Source organism: Ailuropoda melanoleuca, chromosome 16, assembly GCF_002007445.2.
Source record: "Ailuropoda melanoleuca isolate Jingjing chromosome 16, ASM200744v2, whole genome shotgun sequence".
Lineage (NCBI taxonomy): Eukaryota > Metazoa > Chordata > Mammalia > Carnivora > Ursidae > Ailuropoda > Ailuropoda melanoleuca.
The window spans coordinates 40,143,347-40,163,479 of NC_048233.1; the positions used below are offsets into that span (position 1 = coordinate 40,143,347).

General features: G+C 48.1%; 1 protein-coding gene across 1 annotated transcript; it reads left to right on the forward strand.

The window, feature by feature from the left end:
- Nucleotides 1–16: 16 nt before the first annotated feature.
- LOC100469350 (SWI/SNF-related matrix-associated actin-dependent regulator of chromatin subfamily D member 1) lies at nucleotides 17–18,237 on the forward strand. The gene is made up of 13 exons (XM_034646076.1): nucleotides 17–287; nucleotides 949–1,136; nucleotides 1,426–1,468; nucleotides 1,563–1,685; nucleotides 2,138–2,260; nucleotides 3,508–3,624; nucleotides 4,903–5,004; nucleotides 5,299–5,460; nucleotides 5,555–5,652; nucleotides 7,247–7,382; nucleotides 14,805–14,927; nucleotides 16,290–16,391; nucleotides 16,518–18,237. Exons 1-13 carry the CDS (start codon nucleotides 111–113, stop codon nucleotides 16,569–16,571), a joined length of 1,548 nt encoding a protein of 515 aa, XP_034501967.1. The 5' UTR covers nucleotides 17–110; the 3' UTR covers nucleotides 16,572–18,237.
- Nucleotides 18,238–20,133: the final 1,896 nt, after the last annotated feature.

Genomic DNA, 20,133 nt, shown 5'->3' on the forward strand with positions numbered 1-20,133 from the left:
GTGCCGGCCGGCCGGCCGGGCGGACAGGCGGGCGCGCGGGGGGCGCGCGGGGGGCGGGGGGAGTTCCGGTTCCGGTTCTTTGTGCAGCTGCAGCAGCGGCTCCGGGGAAGATGGCGGCCCGGGCGGGTTTCCAGTCTGTGGCTCCGAGCGGCGGCGCCGGAGCCTCAGGAGGGGCGGGCGCGGCGGCTGCCCTGGGTCCGGGCGGGACTCCGGGGCCTCCCGTGCGAATGGGCCCGGCGCCGGGTCAAGGGCTGTACCGCTCCCCGATGCCCGGAGCGGCCTATCCGGTGAGTGGGGCAGGAGGAGGGGCGCGCGGGCCGGGGGCGGGGCCGAGCGGGGGCCTGGGAGTGACAGGGGTGGGGGAGAAGTAGGAGGGACTCTCCTGGGAGGGATTCGGGCCCTGAGTCGGGGTGAGGGGAGGCAGTGCGGAGGAAGGGAATGGAGGCGGTTAGCATCCCCACCTGCTCCGGGGAGCAATCTTTCCGTTGGGGAGGCAGGGTACAGAAACAGCGTGGATGAAGTGGGGCGAAAGGTGGGCATGTGAGGACCGGAGTGCAAAAGCGTTAGGGCAGCTCTAGGGCCCGGAGGAACACGGAAGGTGTAGCTAGCAAATTGAGGTCAGCTTCTAAGGAGACGATAGCTGGCCGTATTCTCTGAGTAAATGTGGGCCTTAGAGAAGATGCCCAGTGTGTCAGATACAAAATAGACTGGGGAGCATTTGAGTAGAGTTTGGCTGTCTCTTAGCTTCGGGGCTATATTCCCCTTGGGATTGTACCTGGAGTACAGGAAGCTCCAGTTATTTGGGTTTCAGAGACAGAGGGCTCTCCTCCCATTGTGCTCCACCCCACCCCCAGCCTTGTTCATTCACAGAACTCAGGCATCTCCCCTTTCTTCTTGGTGGGGTTAGTAGGGAAGCCATGACATCTCTGGGTCCTCTCCTCCCTATAGAGACCAGGTATGCTGCCAGGCAGCCGAATGACGCCTCAGGGACCTTCCATGGGACCCCCTGGCTACGGGGGGAACCCTTCAGTCCGACCTGGCCTGGCCCAGTCAGGGATGGACCAGTCCCGCAAGAGACCTGCACCTCAGCAGATACAGCAGGTCCAGCAGCAGGCGGTCCAAAATCGAAACCACAAGTAAGATGACTCTGGGGCGAGGAAGGGAGGGAAGGAGGGAGGGAGGAAGCCCTTGAGGACACCGGTGATGGGAGAACCCGAACCCAGAAGTGGTGGTGCTGTGTCCGAAGATGGGTGCTCATTCTTCAGAATGCCTCACACGGGTGGGGGTGGGGGTGGGCGGAGTGTCTTTGATTTGAGAGATGCTTTGCAGTCCCTTCATTTTCCTGTAAACGGAGGTGCTGACCAGTCTGTGTTCATGTTCTGGCTAGTTCCATCCCAACCTGATAACAGTATTTATTCCAAACAGTGCAAAGAAAAAGAAGATGGCTGACAAAATTCTACCTCAAAGGGTGAGTCCAGGCTGTAGGTCTTCTTGAGGATGTGCCGAGTTTGAAAATAGAAATGGTCAGCTCTGGATCCCAATGATATCTTTTTGTTCCTAAGATCCGTGAGCTGGTACCAGAATCCCAGGCCTATATGGATCTCTTGGCTTTTGAAAGGAAGCTGGACCAGACTATCATGAGGAAACGGCTAGATATCCAGGAGGCCTTGAAACGTCCCATCAAGGTAATGCAGGAGAGTGCTAGGCAGACAGCCAAAGGAGAGGACTCGGGAACCTTCAGTAGGCTTAGGATGAGAAATCAAAGGCGCAGCGCAGCTCTCCTTGGCATTTAAATTATATCTCCCTTCCGCCTACGAACTGAGAATTACATTAGACTGAACAGCAAAGGGGGAGGGGCTTTTGCTATCTCTTGCACCAGAAATATATGCTGTCCGTGTTTTTGCCATAACTGCTCTGCTACCTTGGGAACCTGGCACCTTGCATGACTTTGTTTATTTGGCATCCTAGTGTATGCACTTGCACTTGGCCAGTGGCCTGTATTCTTCTAGATGGAATCTTTATTCACCCACCCCAGGGACTGGGTGGATAGTAAGTAATTTGGGGGTTTGGGGAGATTCTTGTCTTCAATATCAAACCACTGAAGCCCCACCATCAATCCTGTTTCTGCCTTTCTTAGCAAAAACGGAAGCTGCGAATTTTCATTTCTAACACTTTCAATCCGGCTAAGTCAGATGCTGAGGATGGGGAAGGGACGGTGGCTTCCTGGGAGCTTCGGGTAGAAGGACGGCTCCTGGAGGATGTGAGTTCAAAGTCCACTGTGGTTGACGTCTAGGGTGGGAGCTGGTGGGAGCAAGCAGTGATGTCTGGTTGTCAGGAAGCCTGATTGGTGCTCACAGCTCCTGTTGGGAACAGCAAGGAGAGGGTCACTGTGTTCCCTGCACTAAAATACAATGGTTCTTTGTGTCTGGCTCCCACAGCTTGGCCCTTGCTGTGGTATCATATCGAGGACCTTATTGTTCTGGGATTTGATTTGTTGTTTACCTTCCTTCTGATGGTGCTGGCCATTGGACTTAGCATCTGCAGATTATTCAGTTTTTAGTTTTTCTTTCTTTCTTTTTTTTTTTTTTTTAATTTTATTTATTTATTTGACAGAGATAGAGACAGCCAGCGAGAGAGGGAACACAAGCAGGGGGAGTGGGAGAGGAAGAAGCAGGCTCATAGCGGAGGAGCCTGACGTGGGGCTCGATCCCAGAACGCTGGGATCACACCCTGAGCCGAAGGCAGACGCTTAACCGCTGTGCCACCCAGGCGCCCCTAGTTTTTCTTTCTTTAAAATTAAGTGAATTTGCACTTAGCACTTGAAGACATGCTTTTCTCTCCGAGTCCTCAAGGTCCTTGATTCCCACTGTGGTATCTCCACCTTCCCAACTTTCATTGGAGATCTCTCACAGTTTAAGTGGGATAGTTTTCTTTGGTTCCTGGGGAACATCAGCTGACAGGTGTTAACCCCCAAACTTCCTACCCCAGAAGCTCACCTTTCATTCCTTACACTATTTTTAACTGTTCGTAAGGAAGCTAATTTGAATGCATTTTTGCAGGAGAACTGGGGCTCCATGTCAGAGCTTCCTTCTCTATATAGGTCCAGTCCATCTGCTGGTGGTGTCATTCCATCCAAATAAAGCTGTTTTTGTTCTGGCTGCTTATTGCCTGTGATTCATTTCCCCTCTAGAGTCAGACTTTTCGCTGTTCAGACTCGCTTTGTTACGGGCAACGGTTTGGCTTAACTTGCCTCATTTCCCTTAGGGAAATGAGGTGGGTAGGTCATTGACCCTGCACATGTTATTGGCTGCTTCTTCAGGGTTCTGTGGCTACCCTTATTGGTTTAATACCCCCAGACACCGACCTTGTCATCTTCTGAGAGAGATTCAGAAGACGTTTTTGAGTTTTTTTTCCCCATTGCTGTCGTGGGTTCTTTTTTAATGGGACTTTGTCTTGAGGAATTTCTTCTGGCCTTTTCTAACAAGATCTCTCCTCTCTCTCCTCTAGTCAGCCTTGTCCAAATATGATGCCACCAAACAAAAGAGGAAATTCTCTTCCTTTTTTAAGTCCTTGGTGATCGAACTGGACAAAGACCTGTATGGGCCAGACAACCATCTGGTAGAAGTGAGTAGTTCTGTCCTCTAGGCTTTGACTCCATGACTGGAGGATGATGGACTTGGGAGTCAGACTTTAATGTTTAGGGACAGGGGAAGGTATAAAAGGTTACCCCCAGTATACAGTACTAAGCTTGCAGTTTGCACGCTGACCTCCAGGTGGCGCGAGCTGTTTAGTTCTGGTGCTGTTTGAACCCAAGAGCTCTTGGAGTCTGACTTGTCCCACCTTTTTAATGTTTTTATCCTGGTTGCTGCCCCAAGGGAAATTCTAATGGAGGCCTCTTACACGTTCCAGGTCATCTCTGCATCTTGCTTATTAATAATGGTGAGATGTAGTTATCCACACCCTACTCATACTTTTTCCTGATAGCAGGTGCTGTAAGGGGGTTAACTAATAGGCTTCTAGTCCTTGCAAGGTTCCCTCTATAGATAGATCTGGGACTTCCTTTGGTTCCTGTTCTGTTTAGATTCACATCCCACATCACCAGAAATCCTTTGTTATAAAGCCTGGTTATACAGTGTTCTGAAGACCATGTTAGCGACAGTGTTCTTTGGGGTACAGTCAAAACAGAATGAGACAGTCCAGCTCTCTGAGTGAACTTAACCTGCTCCTTTCTTTGCCAGTGTAGCTGCAGCCCCTTAACCTCAACCACTAAGAGACATGGGAAGGTCTTTACCATCTAATAAGGGAAGTAAGTCATAGAAACAATAGAAATTTATAAATATATTTAACTTGACTTTATAGCAGTAGACTAGAGTGGCTAAGAACGTGGGCTCTAGAATCAGACACGCCAGAGCTCCAATCACGGTGCCACCACTTAGTGGTTGTTTGACCTTAGGCAAGTTACTCCACTCTTCCAAGCATTAGTTTGCTCATCTATAAAGTAGGTTTAATTGTGTCTGTCTTATGTGGATGTTGTGGGAGTTAAATGAGATAATCCCAGGTAAATGTCTTAGAAGACTCTTGAACATAGTAAGTATTTAAGAAACGTTAGCCACGTGTGTTTTTTTTTTTTTAACCGTGCATGTATGTATTTTCCATTTTGTGGATAAAATTACCACTGAAAATTTAGGCTAATTTAAATGTGACCCTAAGCAGAATCAAAGGTTAATCTGTTTAGGTACAGACAGTAATCCTAGAGCTTTATGCAGTGTTTAGAAATGTGCTATTGCTCTTTTCCAGTAGCCTCAGTAATCAAAGTTGAATATTCAGTCATTACAGACGCTCTTCCCTCCCACCCCAGCTCTTCCTCTGGGAGAGCACCCCCTGACATCTTCCTCTCTGTAGTGGCACAGGACCGCCACTACCCAGGAGACGGATGGCTTCCAGGTGAAGCGGCCAGGAGACGTGAATGTACGGTGTACTGTCCTCCTGATGCTGGACTACCAGGTATTCTGGGGTGATGTCAGGGGACCCAGCTTTCACAGCCACCTCCTGTCAGCAGCCTGATAGTCAGAGATTTAAGTCTAGTTGTGGTTAATTTGTCACCAGACGATAAACTCTGTAAATGTAAGGATAGGGGCTTAGTCATCTCTGAGTTCCTCCTAGTGTTTTTTGGCCCCAGAGAAAGCACTGCATTAATGCTTGTTGAATGGCTTGAATGTATGGCCACGCTAAAGCACCCCAAAATATATATAGACCCAGCTCACTAGCTTCATCCCTGTCGTCTTTGGTTCTCTGCAGCCTCCCCAGTTTAAATTAGATCCTCGCCTGGCTCGGCTCCTGGGCATCCACACCCAGACCCGTCCAGTGATCATCCAAGCACTGTGGCAGTATATTAAGACACATAAGCTACAGGACCCTCACGAGCGGGAGTTTGTCATCTGTGACAAGTACCTCCAGCAGGTAAGGAAAGAATCCATTCTTTTGCCAGAGTCCAGTGGAGCACTAGTTGTGCTCAAAATGCCAACTTCTCAGCTGCCTTTCTTCTTTTACACAGATCTTTGAGTCTCAACGTATGAAGTTTTCAGAGATCCCTCAACGGCTCCATGCCTTGCTTATGCCTCCAGAGCCCATCATCATTAATCACGTCATCAGGTGAGCGTGTGTAGGGGGGGCGGCAGTGTGCTGGAGCGGGCTGGTACCAGCTTTCACAAGCTAGTTGTCCGATTTGCAGGAAGCAGGCTGTCAGATAGCGGTGATTTAAATTATTTAAACTTACAGTTTAGTAAAAAGGAGGGCAACATACCCCCAAACTCATTATTTCCTAATTATTTTATAACATCTTACTAGTATTTGTGTTTGTGAGGTTCCTTACGTTTCTCGCGTCTCATAGAGGAAATATTAATCCGTTTCCCTTGCTCTCCAGAAGTAGAGAGTTCTATGAAGACTTTTCGCAAAAACTAAAATGGCGTAAAGCAAGAAAGTGATTACCATTAATTTATATGGGAAAATTTTTGAGCGTCCCAGACCCCCAAAAGGACTTTCGCACAGAATAAATAAAAATAAAGTCCACATGCTCACAGACCATTCCAAGCTCTGGTGGCTTGCTACTGAGATGCTGACTTCAGTTCTCCCAGAGAAGGAGCTTGGGGGCGCCCCTTGCTGCTCGGGGGGCACGCTGCCTCTGATGCTGCTGTGACACCGGTGCTGGATGCTGGTTTGGCTTCTCATCTGTTTTCGTAAACAGGAAAATCCTCCTCAGAAAAGCTAACAGGTCTTTGGGAAAAGCAAAGTGGCATCATGTGTTATGATGTGTTACTATACATCTCATCCCAGCTCCTTGACCAGTGACAAAATGTTGGCAGCTTGAAATGAACCATGTTGGGAATATTTAAACCACAGAAATCAGCAAATGGTACAAATTGGCTTTTTTTTCCCTCTTCTTTTGGAGAATCAGTTGTTAGACATTTACCAGCCCATCGCGGATGGGCTACCATCTCTTCTATGGATGGCAAAACATTCCAACCTGAGACTCCACGATTCCATTATCTCCTTCCACTTTTGTGCTCAGAAGACAGATGGGCAAGGCATCTCACTAGATATGGAGTGAAGGGATGCCCTTCCCCCTCCTCAGAGCAGCAGGTCGCTGGCTGTAGTCTCTTTGCCTTCTTTCCCTTGCTCTTTATTGATTCCGATAAAGGCTTTCCTTTCTTTATATTCTGAACCGCATCACTCAGCCAGTAGTAACTCCTACAATTTATATGTTGTATCATTAGAAGCTGATCTGTCCTGTATACTTGTGCTTAAAGTTAAGCTAGTTTTTACTTTATTTTGCATGGTGTGTATTTTATTTGAATTTATTTTCAGCATCAATTTTAGTTTAACAAGGAGAAAGATATAGAAGATACTGCAGTAGTAGTTTTCTTTGGGGAGGAAGGAACTTTATTTTCAGTGGATATCTTTTGTGCCATTTGAATTTTTACCATTGATTTAAAAAAACACAATAGCTCTGTAGGGGTTTATATACAATAGGTCACACGCACTTGAAGTATAGCTTGAGACTTTGTCAAATGTAACACCATGTAGCTACCATCGCAAAGAAGGTTCAGGAAATTTCTGTTAAGTGCAAAAGTTCTCTTGTGCCTTTTTGCAGTCAATCCCTTACTCTCATTCTTGGGCCTTCTGGATCTTGTGTAGATAGGTCTTAGGGGACAAGCCTTTTACTGGGCCCCTTTGGTTTCCTCCCCAGTGTTGACCCAAATGATCAGAAAAAGACTGCTTGTTATGACATCGATGTGGAAGTGGATGATACTTTGAAGACCCAGATGAATTCTTTCCTGCTCTCTACTGCCAGCCAGCAGGAGATTGCTACCCTAGACAACAAGGTAGGGGGCCCTGCCCTGAGCAGCTTGGGTGCCACCAGCCCTCTGCCATGGCTCGTAGGCTGTCTTTCGATTTTTGGCATTGGTGCGGAATGTATTAACACCTAGTATATGCCAGCACAGGTGCCGGTTGGAGCTGGACACTAGGATTCTGGCTATAACTTTGAAGAGTTTTGAGCCTTAGTTTTTGAACTGTGAAACAAGAGACTATCACTTTTTTATACGGTTGTTACGAGGATTCAGAGAGACAACATACATAAAAACAACACGGTCTCTGGCACATGAAAACAAATGGTAACCGCTGCTACTTCTGCTGTTATCCTGGTAGACGTGGTCCACGTAGGTAAAGCCAGAAAATGTTCAGAGGAGCACAAAGAACAGGGAGGCTTTCCTGGAAGAGTTGGTGTCCCAACTAAATCTTGAAGGACAACGTGAGAGTTAATGAAAGGGGAGAAAGGATAGTGCTTAGGGGTGTGGGAGGCGGAGGACGTTCCAGACGGAGGGAACAGGGTATGTAAAGGTTCAAAAATGGGAGAGAAGTGTGTTCAAGAAGTCCAAACCGTTTCGTGTGCTAGATGTACTTTAGGGTGCTAGGGATGGGAAGTTTGGGGAAAAGAGACTGGATAGGGAAGCAGGAGCCTAACCAGGAGGAAGCTTTGATACAGGGAAGCTGGTTTCTATTTTGTCCCGAAGACTGGAGGCAGGGATGCTCTTTGCATTTGGAGTGATCCCTGGCAAGAAAGTGGAGAGTGAGCGGTAAGAGGAGTGGATCTGGAGGCAGGAAGCCCAGTTAGGAGGCCAGTGCAGTAACGCGTGGGAGGTGTGTGGAGGCTTAAACTTGTGGTACTAACAATAAGGATGAAAATAAGTAGACGGGTGCCTGGGTAGCTCAGTCAGTTAAGCATCTGCCTTTAGCTCAGGTCATGACCCCAGGGTCCTGGGATTGAGTCCTGCATCCGGCTCCTTGCTCAGCAGGAAGCTTGCTTCTCTCTGCCTGCTGTGCCCTCTGCTCGTGCACGTCCCGTCCCCCCCCAGCCCCCGCCCGACAAATAAATAAAATCTTTAAAAAAGAAAAGAAGTAGATCCGAGAGGTGTCAAGGTGGAACGGAAGAGATTTGGATACTGTTCAGGTGGGGATGGTGGGGAGTGGTTTGAGGGAGAAGGCGGCATTGTGACTCCCAGGGTTTAGCTTGGATGCACAGTGATAGTCATCCAGAGCGGCAGCAGGAGAACAGAAGTGAGTACTGGGGGAAAGGAGTGAATTTTGTTTTGGAGAGTTGCAGAGGCCTTGAGATGTCAAGCAGCTGGAGTGGTTGGCGTTTAGAAAATGGACTGGTCCGTAGACTGAGGACTCATGAACCTGTCAGTGGTAACGGAAGATACATCAGTGAAGAAATTGCCAGGAAGAGTATGGGTGATGAGAGAAGGGCAGGAACAAATCCCTGGACCACAGTTTTTGAGACAGATGTCTGTACCATTGCTTCTGAAACAGAGTGTTTTTGCACCTATCTGTGCTGTGGATTAAGTATTCACCATGTGGCTTCCCCCATAGTGGACATTGCGGGGACCAGAAGGAAAACTTCACCACGTTGGGTGTGTGACACCGTGCACACACCTGCTGAAGGAATGCTGAACGCTGGAGCAGTTCGGGCACGGGGAGATGGCAGACACTGTGTTTAACTTGGCATTTCCCAGTTTGAAATGTTANACGTTTTTGAGTTTTTTTTCCCCATTGCTGTCGTGGGTTCTTTTTTAATGGGACTTTGTCTTGAGGAATTTCTTCTGGCCTTTTCTAACAAGATCTCTCCTCTCTCTCCTCTAGTCAGCCTTGTCCAAATATGATGCCACCAAACAAAAGAGGAAATTCTCTTCCTTTTTTAAGTCCTTGGTGATCGAACTGGACAAAGACCTGTATGGGCCAGACAACCATCTGGTAGAAGTGAGTAGTTCTGTCCTCTAGGCTTTGACTCCATGACTGGAGGATGATGGACTTGGGAGTCAGACTTTAATGTTTAGGGACAGGGGAAGGTATAAAAGGTTACCCCCAGTATACAGTACTAAGCTTGCAGTTTGCACGCTGACCTCCAGGTGGCGCGAGCTGTTTAGTTCTGGTGCTGTTTGAACCCAAGAGCTCTTGGAGTCTGACTTGTCCCACCTTTTTAATGTTTTTATCCTGGTTGCTGCCCCAAGGGAAATTCTAATGGAGGCCTCTTACACGTTCCAGGTCATCTCTGCATCTTGCTTATTAATAATGGTGAGATGTAGTTATCCACACCCTACTCATACTTTTTCCTGATAGCAGGTGCTGTAAGGGGGTTAACTAATAGGCTTCTAGTCCTTGCAAGGTTCCCTCTATAGATAGATCTGGGACTTCCTTTGGTTCCTGTTCTGTTTAGATTCACATCCCACATCACCAGAAATCCTTTGTTATAAAGCCTGGTTATACAGTGTTCTGAAGACCATGTTAGCGACAGTGTTCTTTGGGGTACAGTCAAAACAGAATGAGACAGTCCAGCTCTCTGAGTGAACTTAACCTGCTCCTTTCTTTGCCAGTGTAGCTGCAGCCCCTTAACCTCAACCACTAAGAGACATGGGAAGGTCTTTACCATCTAATAAGGGAAGTAAGTCATAGAAACAATAGAAATTTATAAATATATTTAACTTGACTTTATAGCAGTAGACTAGAGTGGCTAAGAACGTGGGCTCTAGAATCAGACACGCCAGAGCTCCAATCACGGTGCCACCACTTAGTGGTTGTTTGACCTTAGGCAAGTTACTCCACTCTTCCAAGCATTAGTTTGCTCATCTATAAAGTAGGTTTAATTGTGTCTGTCTTATGTGGATGTTGTGGGAGTTAAATGAGATAATCCCAGGTAAATGTCTTAGAAGACTCTTGAACATAGTAAGTATTTAAGAAACGTTAGCCACGTGTGTTTTTTTTTTTTTAACCGTGCATGTATGTATTTTCCATTTTGTGGATAAAATTACCACTGAAAATTTAGGCTAATTTAAATGTGACCCTAAGCAGAATCAAAGGTTAATCTGTTTAGGTACAGACAGTAATCCTAGAGCTTTATGCAGTGTTTAGAAATGTGCTATTGCTCTTTTCCAGTAGCCTCAGTAATCAAAGTTGAATATTCAGTCATTACAGACGCTCTTCCCTCCCACCCCAGCTCTTCCTCTGGGAGAGCACCCCCTGACATCTTCCTCTCTGTAGTGGCACAGGACCGCCACTACCCAGGAGACGGATGGCTTCCAGGTGAAGCGGCCAGGAGACGTGAATGTACGGTGTACTGTCCTCCTGATGCTGGACTACCAGGTATTCTGGGGTGATGTCAGGGGACCCAGCTTTCACAGCCACCTCCTGTCAGCAGCCTGATAGTCAGAGGTTTAAGTCTAGTTGTGGTTAATTTGTCACCAGACGATAAACTCTGTAAATGTAAGGATAGGGGCTTAGTCATCTCTGAGTTCCTCCTAGTGTTTTTTGGCCCCAGAGAAAGCACTGCATTAATGCTTGTTGAATGGCTTGAATGTATGGCCACGCTAAAGCACCCCAAAATATATATAGACCCAGCTCACTAGCTTCATCCCTGTCGTCTTTGGTTCTCTGCAGCCTCCCCAGTTTAAATTAGATCCTCGCCTGGCTCGGCTCCTGGGCATCCACACCCAGACCCGTCCAGTGATCATCCAAGCACTGTGGCAGTATATTAAGACACATAAGCTACAGGACCCTCACGAGCGGGAGTTTGTCATCTGTGACAAGTACCTCCAGCAGGTAAGGAAAGAACCCATTCTTTTGCCAGAGTCCAGTGGAGCACTAGTTGTGCTCAAAATGCCAACTTCTCAGCTGCCTTTCTTCTTTTACACAGATCTTTGAGTCTCAACGTATGAAGTTTTCAGAGATCCCTCAACGGCTCCATGCCTTGCTTATGCCTCCAGAGCCCATCATCATTAATCACGTCATCAGGTGAGCGTGTGTAGGGGGGGCGGCAGTGTGCTGGAGCGGGCTGGTACCAGCTTTCACAAGCTAGTTGTCCGATTTGCAGGAAGCAGGCTGTCAGATAGCGGTGATTTAAATTATTTAAACTTACAGTTTAGTAAAAAGGAGGGCAACATACCCCCAAACTCATTATTTCCTAATTATTTTATAACATCTTACTAGTATTTGTGTTTGTGAGGTTCCTTACGTTTCTCGCGTCTCATAGAGAAAATATTAATCCGTTTCCCTTGCTCTCCAGAAGTAGAGAGTTCTATGAAGACTTTTCGCAAAAACTAAAATGGCGTAAAGCAAGAAAGTGATTACCATTAATTTATATGGGAAAATTTTTGAGCGTCCCAGACCCCCAAAAGGACTTTCGCACAGAATAAATAAAAATAAAGTCCACATGCTCACAGACCATTCCAAGCTCTGGTGGCTTGCTGCTGAGATGCTGACTTCAGTTCTCCCAGAGAAGGAGCTTGGGGGCGCCCCTTGCTGCTCGGGGGGCACGCTGCCTCTGATGCTGCTGTGACACCGGTGCTGGATGCTGGTTTGGCTTCTCATCTGTTTTCGTAAACAGGAAAATCCTCCTCAGAAAAGCTAACAGGTCTTTGGGAAAAGCAAAGTGGCATCATGTGTTATGATGTGTTACTATACATCTCATCCCAGCTCCTTGACCAGTGACAAAATGTTGGCAGCTTGAAATGAACCATGTTGGGAATATTTAAACCACAGAAATCAGCAAATGGTACAAATTGGCTTTTTTTTCCCTCTTCTTTTGGAGAATCAGTTGTTAGACATTTACCAGCCCATCGCGGATGGGCTACCATCTCTTCTATGGATGGCAAAACATTCCAACCTGAGACTCCACGATTCCATTATCTCCTTCCACTTTTGTGCTCAGAAGACAGATGGGCAAGGCATCTCACTAGATATGGAGTGAAGGGATGCCCTTCCCCCTCCTCAGAGCAGCAGGTCGCTGGCTGTAGTCTCTTTGCCTTCTTTCCCTTGCTCTTTATTGATTCCGATAAAGGCTTTCCTTTCTTTATATTCTGAACCGCATCACTCAGCCAGTAGTAACTCCTACAATTTATATGTTGTATCATTAGAAGCTGATCTGTCCTGTATACTTGTGCTTAAAGTTAAGCTAGTTTTTACTTTATTTTGCATGGTGTGTATTTTATTTGAATTTATTTTCAGCATCAATTTTAGTTTAACAAGGAGAAAGATATAGAAGATACTGCAGTAGTAGTTTCCTTTGGGGAGGAAGGAACTTTATTTTCAGTGGATATCTTTTGTGCCATTTGAATTTTTACCATTGATTTAAAAAAACACAATAGCTCTGTAGGGGTTTATATACAATAGGTCACACGCACTTGAAGTATAGCTTGAGACTTTGTCAAATGTAACACCATGTAGCTACCATCGCAAAGAAGGTTCAGGAAATTTCTGTTAAGTGCAAAAGTTCTCTTGTGCCTTTTTGCAGTCAATCCCTTACTCTCATTCTTGGGCCTTCTGGATCTTGTGTAGATAGGTCTTAGGGGACAAGCCTTTTACTGGGCCCCTTTGGTTTCCTCCCCAGTGTTGACCCAAATGATCAGAAAAAGACTGCTTGTTATGACATCGATGTGGAAGTGGATGATACTTTGAAGACCCAGATGAATTCTTTCCTGCTCTCTACTGCCAGCCAGCAGGAGATTGCTACCCTAGACAACAAGGTAGGGGGCCCTGCCCTGAGCAGCTTGGGTGCCACCAGCCCTCTGCCATGGCTCGTAGGCTGTCTTTCGATTTTTGGCATTGGTGCGGAATGTATTAACACCTAGTATATGCCAGCACAGGTGCCGGTTGGAGCTGGACACTAGGATTCTGGCTATAACTTTGAAGAGTTTTGAGCCTTAGTTTTTGAACTGTGAAACAAGAGACTATCACTTTTTTATACGGTTGTTACGAGGATTCAGAGAGACAACATACATAAAAACAACACGGTCTCTGGCACATGAAAACAAATGGTAACCGCTGCTACTTCTGCTGTTATCCTGGTAGACGTGGTCCACGTAGGTAAAGCCAGAAAATGTTCAGAGGAGCACAAAGAACAGGGAGGCTTTCCTGGAAGAGTTGGTGTCCCAAATAAATCTTGAAGGACAACGTGAGAGTTAATGAAAGGGAAGAAAGGATAGTGCTTAGGGGTGTGGGAGGCAGAGGACGTTCCAGACGGAGGGAACAGGCTATGTAAAGGTTCAAAAATGGGAGAGAAGTGTGTTCAAGAAGTCCAAACCGCTTCGTGTGCTAGATGTACTTTAGGGTGCTAGGGATGGGAAGTTTGGGGAAAAGAGACTGGCTAGGGAAGCAGGAGCCTAACCAGGAAGAAGCTTTGATACAGGGAAGCTGGTTTCTATTTTGTCCCGAAGACTGGAGGCAGGGATGCTCTTTGCATTTGGAGTGATCCCTGGCAAGAAAGTGGAGAGTGAGCGGTAAGAGGAGTGGATCTGGAGGCAGGAAGCCCAGTTAGGAGGCCAGTGCAGTAACGCGTGGGAGGTGTGTGGAGGCTTAAACTTGTGGTACTAACAATAAGGATGAAAATAAGTAGACGGGTGCCTGGGTAGCTCAGTCAGTTAAGCATCTGCCTTTAGCTCAGGTCATGACCCCAGGGTCCTGGGATTGAGTCCTGCATCCGGCTCCTTGCTCAGCAGGAAGCTTGCTTCTCTCTGCCTGCTGTGCCCTCTGCTCGTGCACGTCCCGTCCCCCCCCAGCCCCCGCCCGACAAATAAATAAAATCTTTAAAAAAGAAAAGAAGTAGATCCGAGAGGTGTCAAGGTGGAACGGAAGAGATTTGGATACTGTTCAGGTGGGGATGGTGGGGAGTGGCTTGAGGGAGAAGGCGGCATTGTGACTCCCAGGGTTTAGCTTGGATGCACAGTCATAGTCATCCAGAGCGGCAGCAGGAGAACAGAAGTGAGTACTGGGGGAAAGGAGTGAATTTTGTTTTGGAGAGTTGCAGAGGCCTTGAGATGTCAAGCAGCTGGAGTGGTTGGCGTTTAGAAAATGGACTGGTCCGTAGACTGAGGACTCATGAACCTGTCAGTGGTAACGGAAGATACATCAGTGAAGAAATTGCCAGGAAGAGTATGGGTGATGAGAGAAGGGCAGGAACAAATCCCTGGACCACAGTTTTTGAGACAGATGTCTGTACCATTGCTTCTGAAACAGAGTGTTTTTGCACCTATCTGTGCTGTGGATTAAGTATTCACCATGTGGCTTCCCCCATAGTGGACATTGCGGGGACCAGAAGGAAAACTTCACCACGTTGGGTGTGTGACACCGTGCACATACCTGCTGAAGGAATGCTGAACGCTGGAGCAGTTCGGGCACGGGGAGATGGCAGACACTGTGTTTAACTTGGCATTTCCCAGTTTGAAATGTTAGGAGCTTCCTTCTCTTCCTTTCAGATCCATGAGACAATAGAAACTATCAATCAGCTGAAGACCCAGCGGGAGTTCATGCTGAGCTTTGCCAGAGACCCTCAGGGTTTCATCAATGACTGGCTACAGTCCCAGTGCCGGGACCTCAAGGTAAAGAATCCAGGAAAAAGTGCATAGGGCCTTAGGTCAGTGAGGCACACATTTGTTTTATTTCCATAGTATCTGGTAGAAGAGCTGGAGAGGGAAGTGAGGACCCGATTTTCTTTAGCATGCTCTCAGGTCCATTTTATAATCAAGTAAGGAAAGGGAGGTGGAACCATTAGGTGTTTATCTAGTACTTACTGTGAGGGGTCCCTCTGTACCATATCGTGGGGGATGCAGAGTGCAAAACTGGATTTCTGCTTTCAAAGCAGCCTGCGTTCTGTTTGGGGAAACTAGGCTAATAGGATTTATGCATTTATATATTTATTTAAAGTGTGAAGATATAATTGGTCTTATTCAATGATTCATGAATTGGGCAGCATGCCTTCTAGTAAACAGGCACTCTGAGGAGTTGTACAGAATGGAAAGTTTTGATAGACAGGAGTCGGGGGAGGAGCAAGGATGTTACTAGCAAAGGTAAAGAAAGGATTGTTTCAGACCAGGTTATTTTCTTTTGAGGGGAAGGGAACTGACCCGATTTAAAAGGTTGTAAACCACGTAAGACATTATCGGAACTCACCACTACCAGTGAATAATTCAGAGGAGAAGGAAGATGGGTGAGGTGGGGAGAGTAGCGGGGGGAATATCCCGTGGAGAATTTGGGATTTGAGGTATTTCTCAGAGACGGGAGCGCCGTAAGCTCAGGCGGGGAGGTGGGCATGAGCATTGAATGAGTGAAATGTGCTCTCAGTTCTCTCCTTTCCTGTGAGAGGTGACTGTGACTAATGATAGAAGCTGAGCAGAGGGGCAAGGGATGAGGGGTGCCAGAAAGGGTCCCTGAACAAAGCAATGACTCATCGATAGCAGGGGGTGACTTCAGTCGTTGTATTAGTAGTTTGCGAGGGCTGCTATAGTCAAACTGAGTGCCTTAAACAAGAATTTATTTTTATCCGGAGGCTGGAAGTCTGAAATCAGGGTGTTGAGGCAGAAGGGTGGTTCCTTCTGAGGGCTGTGAGGGAGCATCTGTTCCAGGCCTCTCTCCTAGCTTGTGGTAGCCTCGGGCATTCCTTGGTTTGCAGATGGTGTTCTCCACGTGTCTTCACATCGTCTTCCCTCTGTGCATGTCTCTCTCTGTGTCCAAGTTCCCCCTTTTTGTAAGAATACCAGTCATTTTGGATTAGGCCCACCCTAATGACCTCATCTTAACTTGATCTTCTGCAGAGACCCTATTTCCAAATAAGGTCACATTCACAGGTACCGGGAGGGTTAGGATTTGGACATCTTTTGGGGGGATACAATTCAATCCATAAGAGGTGTGAAGGAGGGAAACAAGTCTGTTCTCCTGTCTCTCTCCCCTCCCATGTCCCCCAGACCATGACCGACGTGGTGGGTAACCCAGAGGAGGAGCGCCGAGCCGAGTTTTACTTCCAGCCTTGGGCTCAGGAGGCCGTGTGCCGCTATTTCTACTCCAAGGTAAGTGCCTGAGCGTGGGAGACGGCCAAAAACCAAGGGGTCTGAACCCTGGTTGGGGGTCAGTGGTATGAGGTGCCAGCTTCTGGTTTGTCTCATTTTCTACTCCCTCCACTATTTTCTCCCTAGGTGCAGCAGAGACGACAAGAATTAGAGCAAGCCCTGGGAATCCGGAATACATAGGGCCTCTCCCACAGCCCTGATTTGGCTGCACCGATTCTTACTTCGGCCCTGTGCTGCCTGCCTCAGAGCGCCTGCCTTGGTCTTGCTTGGGGCCTTCCAGGGGATGCTGTTGGTTCACGGACAACACCAGAATGAAGAGGGTCTCACATTTCTGTCTTGCAAGACACCTGTCACCCTCTTCTCCCGCCCCATCCCTTCCTGTCCCCCAGCTTCCCTTTGCCCCACAGAGTTCCCATGTGCCTCTACCCTCCCCTGGTCTGCATAGGACCTGTAGATAGTGTTAGAGAGAGAACCTGTAGTGGTAATCAGTGCATTGAATGGATTGGGCCTAAGGCCAGGTGGTCTTCAAGGGGACCGGCTACACTGATTCTGCCCTTCAGAGACCCAGGAGTTGGGAGCTTTCGCCCCTTCTCTGAGACTCAGGCCTGGGGGCACTCTATAAGCTAGTTGATCTTGGCTCTCCGGATAACAAAATCCAATTTCCTTCCTTCCCTCCACAGGTTTGGAGCACACTTTCCCTTTACTTGTTGCCCTCTAGCACTAAAGGAACCCTGGTTCTTGGGCCCCACTGAGCCCCAGGTCAGTCCGCAGCCCTCTGGATTGGCCTGCTGTCTCAGTGCTTCTCTTACTCCCTCGTAGGGGGTCCACATCAGTATTGGAGTTTGTTCTTTAACTAGTGCTCCCTCCCAGCACACTCCCTGTAGCTGCTCTTTTTAGGATTCCCTGCTATCGATCTGTCCTAACGCAGGGCATTTGTGTGGGGGAATCTTGCCTTTCCCTGTCAGAGCCCCAGGGATCTAAGCTGGGGTATGGTCATTGCCAGCAGAGGCTGTTCCTTCCTGCTGTTGCTTGGAGGTGTGACTCATTTATTCACTCCACCCTGCGTCCCCTATCCCTTCATGGAGAAACAGGCCTGAAATCAAACGGGTAAAAGCCCTGGGCCATCCCTGTCTTCCTGTCCCTTGTCTGCCCAGTTGACACCCACTGGTGACTTCTAGGGCACTGAGGAGTGAAAGCGCCTAGGGCTGGCGAATAGCTCTGAGTTGGGTTTGTGACTCTTCCCTCTCCCTGCCTCACAGGATTGTGACTCCCCAGCCCCTGCCCTCAAAGCTTCAGACCCCTCAGGTAGCAGCAGGACCTTGTGATCTTGGCCCCTTGGAACTGAGATGGTTTTGCATCTTTCCAGGAGAGCCTCAGATTCTTCTTCCAGGTTGTATCACCCCAAGTTAGCATATCCCAGGCTCGCAGACTCAACATAGCAGGGTGGGTGACAGCTGGGCACAGAGGGGGAATTCCGTTCAGCCTGGGCTCTAAACCCACAGAACTGACAAAGCCCCTGCTTCCCCACCCCCTCCTCAGGCTCCTGCGAGCACATCCTCCAGCCCCATATCCCTGCCTCTTCCACACCGGGGACAGAATTTTCTCCCCATCTTCCCCTTCCTCCCATTATCCCATCCCTCCCTTAAAAGGTTCTGCCCACAGACACTGGACAACCTCTGTCCTTGGGGCTGGAACCATGAGAAGGAAGTTCAGCACTCCTACACGGTGTCCCTGTTGAAGATAACTTTTTATTAACTGAATTATTATGTTTTTTTCATGGACCAAAATTTTTTTTGTACTGTCCCCTTATCGATGTCACCCAGTTTTAATAAAACAATCTTCTGAAGGATGGGTCCCCTTACCTACTGAGGGAGAGCACTTCCCTGAGCTCTTTCTCCGATACCATTAGCCATGTTCATGGTATCTGTTCATTTTATTTAAATAACAGATATTTCTTGGGTACCTGTTGTGCCAGCTGTGGTGCTGGGCACGAGGGATATGGTGGGAAACAAGGTTTTTACCCTGTGGACCTCAGGTTCTCACCTTACAGCTTGTTCTGTCAGCCCAGTGGGCCAAGCAGGCCAGGTACTGGTTGGGATTATTGGGCTTCCTCGCTGGATCTAAGAGTCCTGCCCCCAGCTCTCGGTCGGGAGGTGCTACAAGACAGTGGCACTGCCATCTTCTCCCTGATCCTTCTGAGCTCCCCGAGGCACCTGCTGGCTCGAGAGCACTGCCCAGGGGCACCTGCACTTAGGCTTGCTGGTCCTGAGCCACCTGTAGGCGAGTTCCTCTCAGGGCTCCTGTCTAGCGAGGGCCCGCACAGCCGAAGACGTGTGCCTCTGCCTGCTGTTCCTTTAAGGTTCCACTGTCATGGCCCTGAGAGATTTCAGTTCTTAACACCGGCATGGAAATGCTGTGCTGTCCTCATGCTACAGGCGACCTGCCCCTCGGCAGGGTTGGGAAGACTGCTCAGGATGGATCTCCCATTAGCGGGAGCATGAAATTCTGCCGTTCCCATCATAATGTGCTTGCTTCTCACCCGGTGGCTCATACTTGCCTCCTCGGTGCCATTATCGAGCTTGGTTCTACCCCGAGAAGGGGGTTTAGAATGTAGGATGAGTGTGACCACATTCCAAACCTGTAGTAAAGAAACTATTCTTTGCTTCATGGATGGGAACACCCAAGTACTGCCTCGCATGCCACCAAACCCACCCAGGTTACAACTTGTTCCCAATTTGGAACTTGGGGGTTTATCAGACTTGAGTAGGGAAAAGAAGAATGTGTGTGGGTGATAACTTGGAGTGGAAAAAATTGATGTCAAGGACATTGAAATGGCATCTGTTTTTACCCAGGCTAATTACATGTGTAATGAATGGCTGATGAACCATTATTAATTTCAAGCAAATAATCTACAGTTTGCTCTTGGGAAAAGAGCTCTAGTCGTACAGATAACTTCTGTGATGAGCCAGTTCTGAATCTGCACACTCTTTATTCCTATATAGATGCGCAAATTCTTTGTCTCCATACTATTGAAAATGATTTTAAGGGCAAAAGGAGAGATGGGAGAATTTAGGCAAAAAACAAGGGGGTTATTTTATGCATAAACATCCACTCTCTGGGGTTCCCGCCATATGCACCAGGGACAGAAGCATTCTTTCTCTTCCATCACCCATAATCAGTGTTCCCAGCTGGCACTTGGCACTGGCGCCTTTGTCTTTCAGTGCCAGCGCAATAATGCAGTGTGCTCTCCGGAGGCTGGCTTTGCAGCAGGTGTGATTTTACTCCTAAGGGAAACCATCAACTACCAACTTCACATACGGTCCCCTATGGGAACTCCCTGGCCATGGGAGGGGAATATGGTGGGCCCCTCCTGGGCAGTCCCTAGAACTCAGAAAAACCTTTTCTCCACAGTCTTGCCCTCAGACCCATTTACCCTTACTCCATGGTTACATACAGACTCCTCTCTGGCCTAGTGCTCATTGCTGTTGCTGGCCGGCAGTGGCCCCAAGGGATGGAAACACCCACTCAGCAATCTGCCAAGCCAGGAGGTCAGAACGTGAGCAGACAGTGGTGTCTGCCCTCTAGGCCAAAGTGCACAGACAGCTGCGGCCTTAGGGGCATTTGCCCCACTCCGCATCAGCCTAGAAACCAGAGCTGCTTCTCTTCCTTGTCAAACGGATGGCTGTAGGTGATGTAGAGTCCTGGACTGCTTGATGTGTTCTTTCCAACCTCTTCCCGTGTC